Consider the following 18,857-nt stretch of genomic DNA (forward strand, 5'->3'; position numbering starts at 1 on the left):
TGTGCAGGCTGGTGGTGGTGGTGTAATGGTGTGGGGGATGTTTTCCTGGCACACTTTAGGCCCCTTAGTGCCAATTGGGCATCGTTTAAATGCCACGGCCTACCTGAGCATTGTTTCTGACCATGTCCATCCCTTTATGGCCACCATGTACCCATCCTCTGATGGCTACTTCCACCATGTCACAAAGCTCTAATCATTTCAAATTGGTTTCTTGAACATGACAATGAGTTCACTGTACTAAAATGGCCTCCACAGTCACCAGATCTCAACCCAATAGAGCATCTTTGGGATGTGGTGGAACGGGAGATTCGCATCATGGATGTGCAGCCGACAAATCTGCGGCAACTGTGTGATGCCATCATGTCAATATGGACCAAACTCCCTGAGGAATGCTTCCAGCACCTTGTTGAATCTATGCCACGAAGAATTGAGGCAGTTCTGAAGGCAAAAGGGGGTCCAACCCGTTACTAGCATGGGGTACCTAATAAAGTGGCCGGTGAGTGTATATATACAGTAGTCAACATTTGAAGTGGATCAAAAAAGTTCATCAATGTTGTCCTAAGAACGGGTATTGTTCAAAATTCATGTATAACTTTGATGAAAAGTTTTGATCCACTTTAAATGTTGACTACTGTGTGTATATATATATATATATATATATATATATAATTGGCAAAAAAAAAGAAAAAAAGAAACATACTCCCACTTTCAACTGCTTTTTCCCCCCGAAAATATCTTATTATTAGAAACAAACAAACAAAAGGAATCCTTGGTAAGCTTCTGATGGTACATTTCTATATCAGTGTTTGTAGAGGATGCCGTGTACTATAAATATTTTCTATAATATTACCTCGCTTGACTCTTAGAGGACTTTGAGAATAATTGTAAGTTTGCTGCAAAATTAAAGTCCACTCATCTATTTTTGATGGCAAAGCCACACGTCAGCCAGTGTATTGAGGTGTTTTTGAAATATGCATGCAGAGATTCTCTGGATGACTTTGACTTAAGACGACTGTTGTGATGATGCTGTTTATGTGGTTAATAAGCCTGTGGGGGCAGTCATGCTTTGGCTATTTGCATGACAGGTGCTGCTTTGCATCGTTAGCATTTCGTTTAGGTCGATTGAACCACAAACTTGTGAAGTACTGTTTACAAATTGCCTGAGGCAGGGCTCCATCGATATGACCCTGCTTGCAATATGTTAGTATAGTGATGCATCCCATAAAGTCCCAGTGGAGCGTCCTGGCAAGGAAGGGCATAACTGCTAAAATTAATTGCTAGACACAGGTGGTAATCCTGTGAACATGGATTCAGTGAGGTGAACTCAATAGAATTGCAGGTCAGCATTGACAATATGGTTATTGCTTGGATGGTGTGTCTTTAGGTGAAAACAGAGAAAACAGGCCGAATAAATATATATATATATCTTACTAGCCCTATAAGACCAGTTGTTCAGATTTTGTACTTGCTTTGCACTGTCTGAATTTTTATTGGCGCCACGACAAAATATATACATTAATATTTAGTAACTAATTTTATACGTATCAGAAATACAGATTTTATATTTACAAAACAGACAAAGTTTGGGCTTAGTAAGATCTTTTAATGATTTGGAAATGTCTGTTATGCTTACCCAGGCTGTATTCATTTGATAAAGTAAAAACAGAAAAAAATTGTGAAATGTACTGTTTTCTATTTAAATACATTTTAAAATTGTATTTATTTCTGTGATGAATATGATATTTCAAAGCTGAATTTTCAGCAGACATTACTTTAGTGTCAGATGATCCTTCAGAAATCATTCTAATATGCTGAGAAACATTTCTTACAATTGTCAATGTTGAAAGCAGTTGTGCTGCTTGTTATTTTTGCGCTGCGTTAATATTTTTGCTTCATTTTTTTTGGGGGGGGGGGGGGGGGGATTCCTTAATGAATAGAAAGGTCAGAAGAAAAGCATTTATTTAAAATAGAAATATTTTGTAACATTATAAATGTTTTTACTGTCTCATTTTATCAATTTAATGCTTCTGAATAAATTATTCATTAATTATACATTATTAAAAAAAAACTGACCCAAATTGTTTACAGTAGCTATAGGTTTTTAATATTCTATAATTTCTATAATTTGCAAAAATATATATTTTTATATTGTATATTGATTTCATTATTTTCATCATTCACTCATCTTCATGTTTTCCCAAACCCATGTGACTTCCTTCTTTAGTGTTCCGAAGAAGAATGAAAGTCATACAGGTTTTGAACGATATGACTCATGAGGGTGAGTAAATGATGACAGAATATTCTAACTTTCCCTTTAAGAGCTTTTTCAAAAAACAAATATGTCACTGCTAAAATATGTACTAAAATCTTTGCTTTAAGACACTACTTTAAGACAGGAGCGGGTGATAAATGGCAAGTTTATGAAGACACCTTGCTTGTGGTGATCTTTGCGTTGACTTTCCTCTGCCTTGCACTACAGCAAAGTGTCACATCATCACCCTCAGAGGTTATCGAAACCCTGGCATTACCAGCCATGAGGTCGCTCACATCCACACTTCACCTTTGAAACTATCTGCTAACTCCAGCTCTGTGGCAGTGGCAGCAATCGCATGTGATGAAGATGAACAGATCCATGTGTAAAGTGCAGAAACGGACAGAGCAGACAGCGTTACGCCCGCACACAAAATGTGAATGAGCAGAATAGAGCGAGGCATTATGGGATGCTAATGGTGTCATTCTCTTGCCAGAGAGCTTGTTTCTATTCTGCAGTGAGAAATGAGCTCTTATCTGTCCCTCTGAAGATAAGAGGCAGAACTCTCTCTCTCTCGCCTCTTTTCTGCTTGAAATTTACAGTACAGATTTTTTTTTTTTTTTCGGGATGAGGGAGCTCATCCTAACTGTTAGACGATGACAAACATTCTGCCGCTGGTTTGAGATTCAGCATGCAAAACTAATTTTAAATGACAGAGGCACACCATGTCACACCATGGCCTCAGAAGTACCCCTGCTGAAACTATAAACTAAACCACCAAAGAATGACAATTCTGCTTCAGCAATTGTGACGATGATACTTTTTAGAGCACTCTTATTTGAACATCGCCATGTTGGCCTGTTGTGATTCTCACTGCTCCCAGAAGTCAACATGATGAGCGATGAGTCCAGAGAACAGCATTTATTTAAAATATAAATCTTTTGTAACATTATAAATGTCTTTACTCTCACCTTTGATCAATGTAACGCACTTTTAATTAATTTCTTACAAAAACAAAACAAAACACTGACCCCAAATTGTTGAATGGTAGTGTATTTTGGGGTATCTTGCTTTTATTTGGCAGTGTAATGTGTCTATTTCATGCTTTTAAAATGATAGTACACCAAAAAAAAAGAGGAAAATTCTTTCATCATTTACTTACCTTCATGTTGTTCCAATTCCTTCTTTTGTATTCCATGAACAACGCAAGGGTTTGTAAATGATGAAACATAAATTTGTTTTGGGGTAAAATATATAAAAGACACTACTTTAAGACAGGAGCGGTTGGTAAATAGTTGTCTAGTCATCTAACTCCTAGAATGCTCTGATTTGAACATCGCCAGGTCGGCCTGTTGTGTTTCTCACCGTTCCCAGAACTCAACATGATGAGCGACGAGCCCAAAGGTTGATGGATGTGTCGATTCATGCTGACGCAGTCAGCGGCAGCGATTCAGCTATAGGGCTACATGTATTCCCCCGATGGATAATATTTTAATATGAGGCTAGAAATTTCTCAGGCATTTAGCATGCCTCGCTTGTGGTAAATATAGCTGTTATGAGTTTATGTAGACATGCTCAAGAAGACCTTTATCAGATATTGCAGATTTGGCTTCAATGGACAGTCTCTGGGTTTTATATTAAATTGATGCGCAATCAAACCATAATTACCGATTTTAGACTCGCATTTGCTTTGGATTTACTTTTCAGGGACGCTCTTCAAAAGTCTATCCCTTGAGATCAATACGGAGACACTTAAAAGCATAGCAGTGTCCTTAACCACGAAAACATTCGTTTTAATTAGCTTTGTGAATCAATCAATCATAGATCATAAAAATATTCCACCTGCTCCCACAAGAGAGGAAATGGACTGATAATAAATGTTTAATGGCTGAAATTGAAGGTTGATTGTCTATTGAATTGTGCTATTTTATAAATGCATCGGAGTAAAAGAGACAGGAACAACATTCTTTCTCTTTTTTTATTTGCACCAGAAAACGATCTATATGGAACAGCCATTCTATAAGATCTGTTATAGCTACATAGACATCCAGTTCAAGAGAATCCATTTATTTAAGCTTCAGCTTGAAATTATAAACATGAGTCAGGCTAGTCCTTTCTCACCTTCAATTACATGCACAGATCAGTTTGTATTATCAGTATCAGTTTGTATATTGAGACATGACTATAATATGCAGTATACAATGTATCAATTGTCTAGTCATCTATGTTCTTCCTAATCACATGAGAAGCACATGCTCTTCTTAATTTCCATGTTAATATTCTGGACTGCCCCACCCCTTGACTAGCTGGCTGAATTGATGATAAGCCACTAAGGGCAGACTACCTATGAGAAGAATGAATAAACAGTCTCAAAGGTTAGCATACAAACCGTTCTCTACACAAAACTTTTTTGCAGGATCTTTGATGCAGCTTGAATATTTCAGGTGATTTTATTACATAATGATAGTTTGTAGGCTGGTACTTCAGACAGATTTGTTAAGAATTAACTTAAAATGGCTGCCTTGGGTAAAAAAAAAAAAAAGAAGCCCCCAGCGCCTCTGAAGTGGATAGTTATGTAAAGGCTCTGTCATATTAGCCTCCATGGGATGGTGTGTACCCTGTCTAATCCCAGTCTAAATATTATGCTAATGACTAACCAGAGCCCATGATAATACGACTCATAGTGTGCAGTGTTATGTCGAATTGATGTGTTTCAAACCTCTCGTGTATGAAGGTGAGCTGCATTACCTCTCAGATACATTGAGGTTTTTTTTTCTTTGTTTGTTTGTTTTTTAACAAGGCCGTTTTGGCGCCATGTTTCTGAATGCATAAAGGGTGACATTTGTATTGCACGGACAAAGCATGACATTTGTACTGGTACAAAGCTGGACATAGAAGTATGTGTCAGCTTTTTATTCCAAATATATTTTTGGTGCAGTTTGTATTCTGTCATAAGAGTACTTTCTTGGGAAACTTCAAAAGCATACAAAGTCTTATACATTCCTGCCTTCCAAACCCCTTCATATCATGTTTTGATTGAGCAGGAAAATCTTTTTCCAACATTCTCTTGCAGGGGACACAGAAATTTTAATCTCCGTGGACAGGATTTTTTTCACAGCTAGCTCGACGTACTTCAGGAAGTATTGCTTTTGTCTCTACGCTATTGTTTTATTGGGCAAATAAATCGATAGTTGTTTTCTGTTATTATCCGACTCGAGAGGAAAAATGAGCACAGTAGGGCAACGAATTGTTTGTTTATGCGGCACACATTAGCTAAGTGTAATTAGAGTTTGGTGAACAGATTTGTGCTTGGGTATTAGAGCAAAGCCCTAAATTACTCGTCTAAATCATGATTGTTTGCTCCTTGCTGTGTTTCTATGTAAAAGCTTGTTTTTGTGTCGCTTGTTCGTGTGTGTGTGTGTGTGTTCCTGTTGCATTGTATTAGTAATCGATTTTTACATCGTTTTTCTTAAGCGGGACTAACTTATGTTTACTTAACATCAAAATGTGAGGTATTCAGCAAATTTGGTGAGTTATAGTCTGATTGTAATTTACTGTGGTTTAAAAATAGCCAGAACCAGACGTGTGTGTGTGTGTGTGTGTGTGTGTGTGTGTGTGTGTGTGTGTGTGTGTGTGTGTGTGCACGTGCGTGTAGCACAAGTATAAAATTGTAGCATATAGTATAAAACATCTGTTAGTAGTGCAGTTCTTCACTTAAAACAGGCATATGACTGACAAATGACATTAATGTTCCATACAGGGCAAACAAAATACAAACCTACAATCCAGAAATGTTTTCAGACAAACATTTTATTTTCCAAAAAAGGTCGACTGCAGGAACATAGCACCTCTTGCTAAGCTTTAAGTCAATTTTGTTTAAATAGCTCAATATCACTAATCTCAATCCAAACAACATCCATCTGTTTTGTTTGAGCACTTGAAATACTGCTTTATTTTCTTATAAATCATTTGAAAGATCTAAAGTTTTATTATAAATTATTAAATTATAATGAAAAAAATCTGTGACGGTAATTTCTTACCCTTTGTCAGGAAATCCTATGCATTTTATGCTGATAGAGAGAGAGAGAAATAAAAAAACGTATACACTGGAGACAAACCTATGGATTTGCATATGTTTACTTCACATTTCTTTGGAGAGATGTACTATTTTTCCTATTTTTTACACAAAATAGGGTGTTGTGGGCATTAGTGAGTACACACATGTAATGGTCTGTGTCATTCATACTCATAGCAAGAGGGCTTTTGCAAGTGAGACTCATTGAATGTATAACGTCATAAAATGTATAACGTTCCAGGAAATCCTTTATAAGGACAAAGACAATAAACATACGATTGTGACACAATATGGTTTATCCGTGTTCTAGACATCTCGGGTATTTTTATAAGAATAAAGTATATTTACAATGAAATGCTAATCAACCTATAATAAATAATATAATTTCTGGCTCATTCAATGATATGAAGCCATGTCAGATCACAAAAGGAACACCCGACTGACGTTATGAAGTGAGATTGGAGTAAAAACATCATTAAATGTTCTCTTTTGTTGGACAACAGGTTTGTAAATGTAACCAGTCCTACTCGACCCACACCGCAGTCTCTAGTGTCAGTCACTAGTGCACCTCTTGAGGCTGGGGGAATAAGGTTTACAAGCACAGCTCTTACTAGCTTGCCTATGTTACGCTCATCTCCCTAAACCTTACTCCCTCTGGGTCATGGCTTGACCCATTCCGAGAGGGATTCAAACCGTCGGCGTCTCCGGCATGGGAGAGCAGAAGAGTGAGGTTTACATAAACGCTTCTCATTACAAGTTTGGAAAGATGTTTGGCACGTGTTGCTTTTTTAAATGCATGTTTTATAAGTGACTCAAGCAGAGATGGAGCAGCATTTATACTGCGAACCTATCGATCCGCTCTGATCTCAGTTCTGCCAATATACTTATTTCATTAAAACTTTGCGGTTTTGTTTTAATTAGCCAAAACACCATCTATGCACCCTTTTAACTTAGTAACTCTTATTTTGCTGTCTCTTTCTCAAACCACTCAACATTTTTTCTAACTTTAAGTAAACTGCATGCCAAATTTTTATGTAATTTAATCTGTAAATGTTGTCTTTAGTCACTGAGAAATAAAATAATGAATTCACACATTCACAAATAATGAAAAAACTAAGTTAACTGGGAAGAAAAAATTCTCCAATTATTATAACACCTCCAATGAACAGTTACCTAGATACGGCAATAATTTTGACAGTATGCCGCGATCTGTTAATCTTGCAGGCCCCTCATCCACAATGTCTACACTGCACAATGAATCTATTATTTATATCGTGTCAACACGTTTTTTTTTGTTATGAGAGTTTCCTCAGTGTGTAGAACTCAGCATTGAACAAAAACTCCTGCGTTTTGAGCGATAAGTGGATTCTGACTAACGTAAACACCTCTGATTAACCATTGGTTTCAAGAGATCAACAGCTTTGTCTGTGATTGGCTACATTGCTCAACGCTGCAAATACGCCCTGGAGCGTTTGCCAGATCTCTTTCGCCAATAAGGCGTATTCTATTATTACAGTTTCTCTAGCACCCCTGTAGAACCATGATCTTTTCACTGTTTTTTTTTTTTTTTCAGATTAACAAAGTAGCTGCTGTGTGTGAATCGACACTATCACTGTTAACTGGGAAATTATCTTTGATTTGAACTGGCCCTCTCCTAACAAGCTCATAGCACCCTTTGTTCAACAGGTGTCTTGGCCAGAAAGCAAGGGTTGTCATTCATTATCACTATCACATCTGTGTTGTGTTGTTCGTGGGCTACACTCTAAGGCATATAATCATTTTCTCTGTGAGAGAAGCAAAACTCATCCCTGTGTCTGGCCCGAGAGGGGCTTCTGCAGCTCAGGGTGTGTTGGTCCTAAATTTAAGGTAGTTTGGGGGGTTGGGGGGCCTACTCCACCAAGAAAATGTTGGTTTCTCTGATCTACATATGTGCATTTCAAGACATTTGAAGGCCAAAAATGGATAAGAAATGGCTTTAAAACCATCTCAGTGGGCAGTAGATTATTTGTCAATTCCTGCTCTCTCCTCATCTCCATAACTTTTTCTTTTTCACTCAGTCTCCTAATCTTGCCCTGTATTTTCCCCCTCAAACTTTGGCTGGTAGCCTTTTCATTTCCGTCTGTGTCAGTGAAGAAAATAAACAGTGAAGAAAGTTACAAACAAGTAAACATCAGTTGCCTGATTATTTTGTCGGTCATTTAAATTTCTATCCTAAAACAGCTGTCAAACTAGTCTGGGTTTCCCCATGCTGCCTTCCCGCAGTGCGATTTTATTCACGCTGAAAGGCAGTATGGATACCATGGACCAAATTTTCGCCTCATTTAAGGAACCAATCACAGAATGGGGAGGAAGCAGCAAGACGATGACGTGTCTATGCGACACACCGATTGCAGTTTGTTTATACCTATGGATCAAACATGGCAGCAGGTGCGAAGTTACCTTTCGATGCAGCCTTACGGCCGTTTCACACATGGGTTTCACACCGCAAGCGTGAGCGGCATTTGAGCAGCGCGTCAGCGTAACTACATCGTCACTGCAGCTGCGCGAGAGTGTTCACACTGGAAGCGTTTGTACAGTGTCACAGCAGCGGCTCCAAAGCTACATATCGTTAGCCTCATAGCATAATTGCAAAAAGTCATTTTGTGTTTTTTTTTGTTTTCCAAAGACATTGAAATATGACTTCGGCATTATATATAAGCGAGCAATTCTTTACAAAGACAACTATACATTTGTTTTTAGAAGTTGGTCATTTTATAACATTGATAGTCTTAAAAGTTTGTAATAGGGATGTGTACAACATTCGCATATAAGTTAAATGTTATACAACAAAACAACCCAGAAAATGGCTCCAATCTATTAGTTTCAGTCATACTTTCGATGTTTACAAGACTGCAACTCCTCGGATAAAAAACAAAACACAAATAAACCACACACTCGGGTTTGATTTGGGTGCTAGCCTGTAGCTGTCTGTGTGTTAACGTTACATGAACTAAAAGAACGTTTATATATAATATTTTCTGGCTAGTTTACTTTAGTGTTTTATATATATATATATAATTCACAACTTTCACCCAAACTGAATAATTAAAAACAAGTTTTTACCGGGTAGCCTAAATCTTCTATAAATATTTTAGAGTCTTTATTTTCTTTTATTTGCCTACTCAAGTTCTTGTTAAAACTCACTAGACATGCTAAATCTGTGCATTTTGGGCACTTTTTGTGTGAAATCATATTTATTTTTGTCCATCAAAAGTGTGCTTTCACTTTAATTTAGCGTGAGCAATGCAGCAAAAACAGATTCGACGTCGAAACCCCCGCTTCACTGCTGCTCACGCGCCGCTCCTGCTCGATGCTCACGCGCTGCTCCCGGTGTGAATGCACTCATTGATTAACATGCACGCCGGAAAAAATACGCGCCGCTCACGCATGCGGTGTGAAACGGGCGCCACGCCATCGTGTAGGCTACACATAAATCTCTGACCCATCGGCCATCGTCGTCTCCCTCATCTAATTTCTGTCGCTCTGCATACGTCATCTGGTATAATTGAAACGATTGGCTATGAGCTACGTACAGGCGCATTTGATAGACATTCGTAGCACCCAATAAACGGCTTTGGGCATTCGTAAACCACGCCTCAAATATGAGAAAATGAACATGTGGTTCCCAGACCCAAGTCTCAACGAGAATTGGGTCTGGCGTTAGCCAGGCTACTGTCAAATATGAAATGCTTAGTTTAGCTACTTATATCTTATCTTGCACTTTATGACCATTTACTAAAGCATTGAGTATTCGTGCTCAGCAGCTTCTGTGAGCATAAAGCCCGCCTACTTTGATTGTTCATCTCAAATATTTTGACATTAACGAGCAGAGACATACCATACCAATAAGGCAGCTCAGATGAGAAGATCTTGGTGCTGTGCAATATCCTTGCAGCTCTAAAGTAGTGTTAATACTAGACTATTAGGCTAGCCTGACTTCGTCATACTCATATTCTAGTCAGAATGTGAGACTGATACTGCTCCATAGGGCTTTGATTATGAGGCGTGTCTTAACCGAACCAGGAAAAAAAAAAAAAATCAATCAGAGCAATGCAGTAAGTGTTTTTTTATGAGCTACGCAAATTGTCAACAGAACTCAACTACACGCACACTGGAAGAAGTAGTAAAATAATGAGTGTTGCTTCTTTTACTTGGTCCTCCATGAGTGCGACCAAAGGAGAAACCACAACGACCACAGGGTTTTCATTGCGTCCCATCTTCTTAGCGACCATCGGAGCCAGCTGATAAATTAAACTTTTGCTGAATCCCGTAGGAAGGACGGCAAACACATCTTTCCGATCGACAAATGCCTTGATTGCAGTTCTCTGTTCGTCTTTTAAAATGAATGCGCTGTCGATTTCTTTTACAACAGACGCGATAGCGGAATCTATACATCTCAGTTCTCCAGCTGCAGTCATCTCTGAGGGAAACCAGTTCAACCCAAGCACTCTTTGATAACGTGATGATTACGTAACTTCAGATCATCTGTCCATCATCGTATAAAGCCCGCTCTGGCAATTTGATTGGCCCGACTAATTCTGAACCTTTTATAATTACTCCTCAATGGATCGAGTCCAGACCGAACTTCCCGACCAAAACATTTTGTGGGCGGGGTTCGGGCTGGCATCCAGGCTAATATTACCGTAGGCAATTATTTCACAACATTATTATATAGACCTCGGAAAAATACAGAGGTCCAGACCTCGGTGACCTCATAGCTGGCTACAGCCATGTCTGCACACTTAACCAGCTTCAGGCAGCACCAACCAGACACATCAGAGATCTTTGTCACATGAAAGGAAAAATACGTTTTTGTTCCATCTGTTAAAATCAAATGGCTAGTTTTCATAATGATTTATTTTTTAAGCAAGACGGTGAAACCCCTTTTTTGAGACACCAAAGACCAATTTAGTATAACACAGAGGAGTATCTAATTGCTCATAAGTTGCTCTCTAACAACTTAAGAATTATTTTGAAATCTCGGTTATGTTTTGTATAATTATAAACTTCTTTGATCTTTGTTATTTAGTCTCAGAACTTTCTTTCTCAAATTATTTAGGATAAATTAAAATTGAAACAAATTTGAAATGCAAAACTATTTTGGAATAGTATTTTACCATTTAAATGTTTTGGGTTGGTAAGATTTATGTTATGATTTTGAAAGAAGTCTCTCATGTTCACCAAGGCTGCATTTTTAAAAATTAAAAATACAATAAAAACAGTAATGTGAAATATTATGATTTAAAATAACTGTTTTAAATTTTAACGTATTTAAAAATGTAATTACTCCAGACTTCAGTGTCACGTGATCCTTCAGAAATAATTCTAATTTGCTGATTTGGTGCTCAAGTAACTTACTATCAATGTTCAAACTGGTTGTACTCCTTAATATTTTTGTGGAAACTATGGTACATTTTTTTCTGGATTTTTTTAATGAATAGAAAGGTGAAAAGAGCACCATTTATTTGAAAGCAATTTGTTTAATAATATTGTCTTTATTGTCACGTTTGATCAATTAAATTTGTCCTTGCTAAATAAGTGTTAATTTCTTTCCAAAACAAATAAAATATTACTGACCCCAGTAACCTCATGTTTTAGTTAGGCCATGTCCAAACGGACACGGGTATTTTTATAACCGGAGTTTTTCCTACAGCGTTTTAAAAAAAAATCATGCTCGGTCTCCGTCTACATAAAAACGTAAAAACACGCAATCAAGCGCGGTCAAGAGCATGCCACGCCAGCAGGCGGCGATATAAACCTTAACCCTAAAGCCACGTTGGCCAATCAGAAGCGCAAATCTGACGTCAAACACAGCTGATAACGGCGCACACTCTGACGTCGCAAGGCAAAAACCCCGGTTTCACTGTCTACACGACAACACTGTAACCGTCGTTTCTGAAAATCCTCACCCTGGCAGGGGTTTTCAAAAATGTTCGGTTTCAGTGCGTTTTCGTGTGGACGAACGGCCGAACCGCGTAAAAAAAGTCACGGTTATAAAAATACCTGTGTCCGTGTGGACAGGGCCTTAAAGGGCACATAACACACACAGTTTCTGCCAATCTCATGTTAATCTTGAGTACCTATAGAGTAGTATTTCATCTTCATATCTCCGAAAAATCTTTAGTTTTTAGTTAGTTAGAAAAACTAACTGCATCCACTGTTCCCCTAACGCTGGGTTCTTTGGGAAGCTGAACAAGGTTATCTTTCCCTCACAACCAAAAACACACTTCTTTGGTGACATTGTTGATTTCGTGGTCTAAAAACAAAATGACAGTGCTGCCGACGGCTTCCGTAACCCGAACGAAGCACGTTGATGGGCGTGCTGTTGCAAAAAAAAAAAAAAACTTTCCGAAAACTTCTACAAATCCTGAAGGAGTGTATTTGGCACATAAATACATCATACGTCCAACAATTTTTTAAAACTTTTGCCAGGTTTAGCATGAGAATCCAACTCGTTAACAGTGTAAGTCAGAATGCATGAAATAGCATTAAACATCCCCTTTAATATTGAAATCTCTGACTTTTCATTGGAAACTTTATATTTACAGAACTTAGAACAGTTTGAGACATTGTTGAGATCTCATGCGAAATTCTAGAGGGGAAAGTGGGCCATTTTTCAGGAGAATCATCTGGGGTGCAAGTCCATTGTCCAAGCAATGTCCATTTAATCTCTATTTAAAATTATTGATTTGTAAGAGAAGCAACTGATATATTATCAAGGTCTCATTTATGATGTTTGTTTCTTATGAATAGATGATAGCGAAAAAGGAAAAGAAAGAAGACAGAAACTCCCTTGTGCTTGTGTTCTGAAATGAACTCATTTACGTTACTGTAAAAATCTATGGGCTGTTGGTGTAATCAATACATCTTTCTGTGCATGCCTTGAACTTACTGTGAACTTTCTGCATTTTTTAGCTTGCCACTTGGGACCCCATCCACGGATTGAACGGGACACTGACAGATCGAAAGCTTGAAAACAACATGCGTGGGGTCGTCCTGCGGGTGGTCACTGTACTGGTAGGTACTCTTACACCATTACCAGTCAAGTCAAGGGCTTTAAATGTCATCTTACAGCTACAACAGTCTTCATAACTACAAAGTTTTAAAAGATGTCAGTGTTCTAATATTCACTGTTGCTCAGTGATGGTCTCTCCCTTTACCTCTAATGTAAATGACATCAAACTGACTTAATTAGGACTCCCCTCTGTTTGACTGGACCTCATAAGGTTGAAGTAACCCCAGAGTAATCCATATTCATTCCAGTACGCTCCAGAGGTCTGTTCACATCAAGTCACCGGTCTCTAAGTACATTAAGAGTGACTTTTGGGGTGCGATGAACGTAGACCAAGGGAGCAGGGTTATATTGAGATTTGAGTTTTGCTATCTTCCCTCCAGCGCCGATTTGAGTGAGTCCCTGGAGTTCTTTAACAATTCAGAGGTTTAAATTCTTCATATCCCTGCTTTGAAGTCAGTCGGAGAAGAAAGCGGTGATACTGCTACTCTGTGTCTTCTCTCTCTCTCTCTCTCTCTCTCTCTCTCTCTCTCTCTCTCTCTCTCTCTCTCTCTACCCCTCTTTTTGTCTTTATTCTATGATTTCTCGCCCTGACAGAATGCTCTGTGAATAACTTGCATCCACAATCGCTAACAGCGAGCAGTCGGTTGAGGTTGTCATGTTAATGAACTCCCCCTAGTGGCATATGAGTCAGGGGACTAGAACTGAATCCACATGTGCGCATGTTGCCAAACTGTGGACACTGGCGGACAGTATGTTGGTCTCTCAGTTTCATTTGAGAGCTGAAATATTGTGTGGTCCAGAAGGAATCTGCAGACTTCTGCAAATATGGTCTTATTGGTCAGTGACCGTATTATCAATTTACATCAAATATTAATAAACAAACACACAAACGCTTAGTGGAGCCATAGAATTTTATAAATGATGAGCCATGTAATTATAAAGTCTAACCAGAATAGTTTATTGTTGTTTTTGAATTTGTTTTTGCCATAACAAGTTAACACGCTACTGTAATATCCGCAGTTGCCTATACAAAGTAGCTAATATAATACTAAAGTGTATTCATTATATGCTATTATTTCAGGTTTAACAACCTTGCCTGGTCTTAAAGGGGACATATCATGAAAATCTGAATTATTCCGTGTTTGAGTGCTATAATCGGGTAAATGTATCCACTAACCATTTAGAAATGTCCAGGTGTCATCTAAAAATTGCAACCTCTCCGAGTCTCGAGTCTCTCCGTAAGGCTACCTCCGATACTGGTTATTTCTGAGATTTTGAATAAGTGAGATTTGCGATTTCGTGTGTTTAGTTATTGCCGGAGTATCCGAAGCTCGTGTAAAGAATTCCGTCTTTTGAAAAGAGGCGGGTAGCAGCAGTGCAAATGCATCATTTGCATTTAAAGGGACACACACAAAAACAGTGCGTTTTTGCTCACACCCAAAAAGTGGCATATTTGATAAACTATAATAAATGATCTGGGGGGTATTCTGAGCTGAAATTTCACAGACACATTCTGGGGATACCATATATTTATATTACATCTTGTGAAAATAATGTGTCTTTTTTATCTTTGAAATATTTTATATAAATATCTTTATTCACAGTCACAAGAGTATGCGGAGGTTCTCCTTATTATATTTCCTGTGCATGTTGCACCACATAAGTTTGATTAAAGGGTTAGTTCACCCCAAAATTAAAAAAATTCTGTCAGTAACTACTCACCCTCATGTTGTTCCAACCCCGTAAGACTTTCGTTCATCTTCGGAACACAAATTCAAATATTTTTGATTAAATCTGAGAGCTGGATCACTCCTCCATAGGCTTCTTAAAGGGGTCATATAATACCATTTTTGTACAAGCTAATATGATTCTTTAGGGTCTAAATTAAAAGTTTGTAATATACTTTAATTAAAAATTCTCATTAGTATTGTAAGAAAACACTTATTTTACCTGGTCAAAAACAGCTCTGTTTTCAGCACGCCGTTTCAGTGCATATGACTTTAAATGATAATGAGCTTTGCTCACCGCGCCCCTCTGTTCTGTGCGTACACCGTTTGTAACACAATAACACAATAACCATAACGCGTTGTTCATTATAAACGTGGGATTATGAATTATATTGAGAACGTCGTACATAGAAAACATGCCGTAATGTACCCTGAGTGTAAACCTTAGCCGCATTCATCGCCAAGCGTGCAAGCGATTTGCAAAGATTAATATAAATATTAATATAAAGGTTAATAAAACGTACACTCACTTCAGTTCTTCTGGAGGTTCAGCAGGAACACGAATAGCTGGTACCGATCCTTTTTTCAGGAGCAGCTTCTTAGCAAAACCAGCTTTATACTGACCCTCCTCGTTTATAAAGCAGTCTGGTGTGTGAAGTGATTCGCGCAAACATGAAAGCATTGACGTTGCTCGTGGGGAATATTCCCTTCAAAAACAAACTCAGCCACTGCGTCTTCAGCGGTTTGGATTTAGGAACATTAAAATGACTGTGTTCGTTATTACACCCAAGAACAGAACACCACAATCGCTTAGACGCCATTCTGCTCATAGACCGTGCTCCAGTATCAACGCGGACTATGATTGACAGCTGGCTCACGAGCGAGGGCGGGTCTGTGTTGAAATGCTGCTGTCAATCAACAATCGTGGGAGGGGCGTCCGTTTTATTGACGTCACAAAAACGAACGGCTCAATTTGATTCAGGGGAAAACATATAAGGAGATTAAAACAAAAACACTGGATGGATTTTTATCATTATTTATTCAACTATATTCTAGTCTGTATCCTATCATGTCAATATTTGGCTGTGTCTATTAAGAATTAAACAAAGTTTGTCTTTGCCTTGCTCAAAGACTTCTGGATAATAACATAACATAACATAACAACTTTAATTTGCAGTTCACAGGTGTTCCAGCCGAACATTGATTTACCTCTTTTCCATAGAGACTAACTGAAGCTGCAATGTCTTTGCATGCAAAATTGTAATTTCTAGTTCAAACATTGTATTAAAATCAGGATGAATTATTCCTCAAAAAATTTAGGAAAAGCGAAGTAAGAGTGCCACGGTAGTTCCATGGACCCTTGTGGTGTAGCATATGGTTAGGGAAGCAGGGAGCTTGTAACCATGGGATATGTTGTCATTTGTAAAGTAAACCTTCAGGTGGATGGGGAAGGCTCATGCTCCCTGTTGGTGACTGATGGAGCGCTCCCTTCGGTCTTACTACTAACTGGTAGCGGCTCACCAGCTCCTTGCAACTTAAACTCCCTACTGCTCCCAGCTGCCCCAGTGGCAGGCGTGTCAGGATACGTGACATGCCAGCTCCGACAGCCCTTCACCAGTCTGAGAAACGCTGGTACTGTTCCAAACATAAAAACTGACTGAGTACACACACACAGCTGCCGTGAAACCTTGCAGTCTCAATGCACCATGACACATGTTTTTGATTTACTCACCGGTAGATCATAGCTGCATGCATGAGAGAATCTTCAGAACGTCTGTAGAAGATGGGCGAAGACTGAAGTCATATAGTATATTCATAAATGAATAATCAAGTAATGTATATATATATATATATATATATATATTCAGTACTGTGCAAAAGTCCCTTTTTTTAACACAAGTGCCTAAAACTTTTCACAGTACCGTAGCTTTGCAAGAAGGTTTCTTCAAGCGTCTTGGAAAAGTTGACGCAGTTCTTCTGGATTTAATCTGTCTCAGTTTTTTTTTATGTAATCACAGACAGACTATGTGATGGTGAGATCAGATATCCATGTGGAGCATATACCAGCTGTTGTCAGACTCCTTGTACATACAAAAATCTCACTGGATTATTACAATTAGTGGAAAAATGTATATTTGGAAATGTAAACTGATATTACCCACTGACACTGAAAATATTAACGTGCCTAAGACTTATATATATATATATATATATATATTAATGCTGTCAAACGATTAAAATATTTAATCGCGATTAATCGCATTAATGGCATAGTTAACTCGCAATTAATCACACATTTTTATCTATTCTAAATGTCTCTTGATTTCTTTTTGTATTTTCTTTTTTCTCATTTTAATGCTCTTATCAACATGGAAAAGTGGATCGGCTTGCTTTGTGCAAATGTTGTTTGTTGAAACAACTTTGACAATACTGTTCAATTTCACACTAACATTCTCACTTGGAGCAAATAATCTCTCACACAATGTAACGTCCATCAATAAAAATGTGAAAGAAATACTGACAGGTCCTGATATTGACGAGGGGGCGGAGAATTCGCATCAGCTGTGTGTGTGCTTGGCCATCAAGTGGTATTTCAGACTGGACGTGCTGCGATGATGATAGCTCAGTTCACAACGACAAAACACACAGATCACTTTGGTCTTGTCAATGGAACCATTTGGCACCTTTTTAAAAGTAATCTTTCCATTCAGAATCTTATTGGCATCCATTTCGGCGTCTCGCGCTCGTCATTCACTCAAAACATAACATTAACCTACTATTTGGCCGGCTGGCAAGCCTAGACAAGTGTGTGTGGCGTCGTGCCTGTTGTTTTGTTTCCGGTCTAGCTAGATCCGCTTGCGCTTTGGTCGACGAAGCAACAAAACGTCCTCGCACGGCGCAAGCCATTGAAATGAATGGGTTTCATAGCGCAGCATGCCGCGTCCTGTTGCAAAAGCATGTGAAAAAAACTACAAAGTTTGCTAGGCCAAAAAGGCCGTTAATCGTGCGATGTAAAAATTGACACCGTTAAAATGGGTTTGCGTTAACGCCGTTAATAACGCGTTTAACTGACAGCCCTAATTCATTTATATAAGAAGTCTCTTATGCTCACCAAGGCTGCATTTATTTTAAGAAACATACAGTAAAAACCATAATATTGTGAAATAGTTGTATAGGTTTTTAATGTAGAGTTGAATAAAATAATAGATTGTCCCATCATCGACCCAAATGCATGCCCGCAGCAATAACACTTGAACAAAACAGGATGATGCTAATGTTAGCAACATTTTTGTATCACCTTTACTCCATGTCTTCTATCGATTTCCAAAGTAGAGATTGTCCACAAGATCAGTGTGAATTTAAACCACTGCGTGTGTACTTGGGTGGAAGGAATGGCTGTATAATGAGGGAGGGAATCAATGCAACATGGGTTGAACACGAGTGTGGGGAACCGTACCCCTACTAGGCCAGCTCAATAAGAGCAAGGCTTCATCTCAATGTAGATAAAAAACGATATTGGAGGAATCCTGTTATAAGGGGTCATTGTCGCTGTACTTTTGCCCCTAGTCTAAGTGCTACAGATATTCTTCAGATCGTGCTGATGGCCGAGTGGTCCGAGATAATCTAGCAGGGTCTTGCACAAGCCCCTCAGAGGGAGGTCTGATAGATGGCACTTCGTGGGCTATAGTGCGAGTTGGCATGCATATCCTCACTTCCTCTAATAGCTTATTGAGCGAGGGGGGTCTGGTG

General features: G+C 38.5%; 1 protein-coding gene across 4 annotated transcripts in view; it reads left to right on the forward strand.

Moving 5' to 3' along the window:
* The window catches only part of grid2 (glutamate receptor, ionotropic, delta 2), a 493,389-nt gene that overhangs the window by 347,312 nt on the left and 127,220 nt on the right, over window positions 1-18,857 (forward strand). For all 4 annotated transcript variants that reach the window (XR_008804120.1, XR_008804121.1, XM_056237495.1 and 1 more), the window contains exon 9: window positions 13,281-13,382. Coding sequence is in view for 2 of the 4 variants with exons in the window: in XM_056237495.1 (XP_056093470.1) it covers window positions 13,281-13,382 (102 nt within the window). In the remaining 2 variants the exon portion in view is untranslated. The remainder of the gene's footprint in view (window positions 1-13,280; window positions 13,383-18,857) is intronic.

The sequence above is a fragment of the Rhinichthys klamathensis genome, unplaced genomic scaffold (assembly GCF_029890125.1).
Source record: "Rhinichthys klamathensis goyatoka isolate OS25496 unplaced genomic scaffold, OSU_Roscu_1.1 h1tg000487l_1, whole genome shotgun sequence".
Taxonomy (NCBI): domain Eukaryota; kingdom Metazoa; phylum Chordata; class Actinopteri; order Cypriniformes; family Leuciscidae; genus Rhinichthys; species Rhinichthys klamathensis.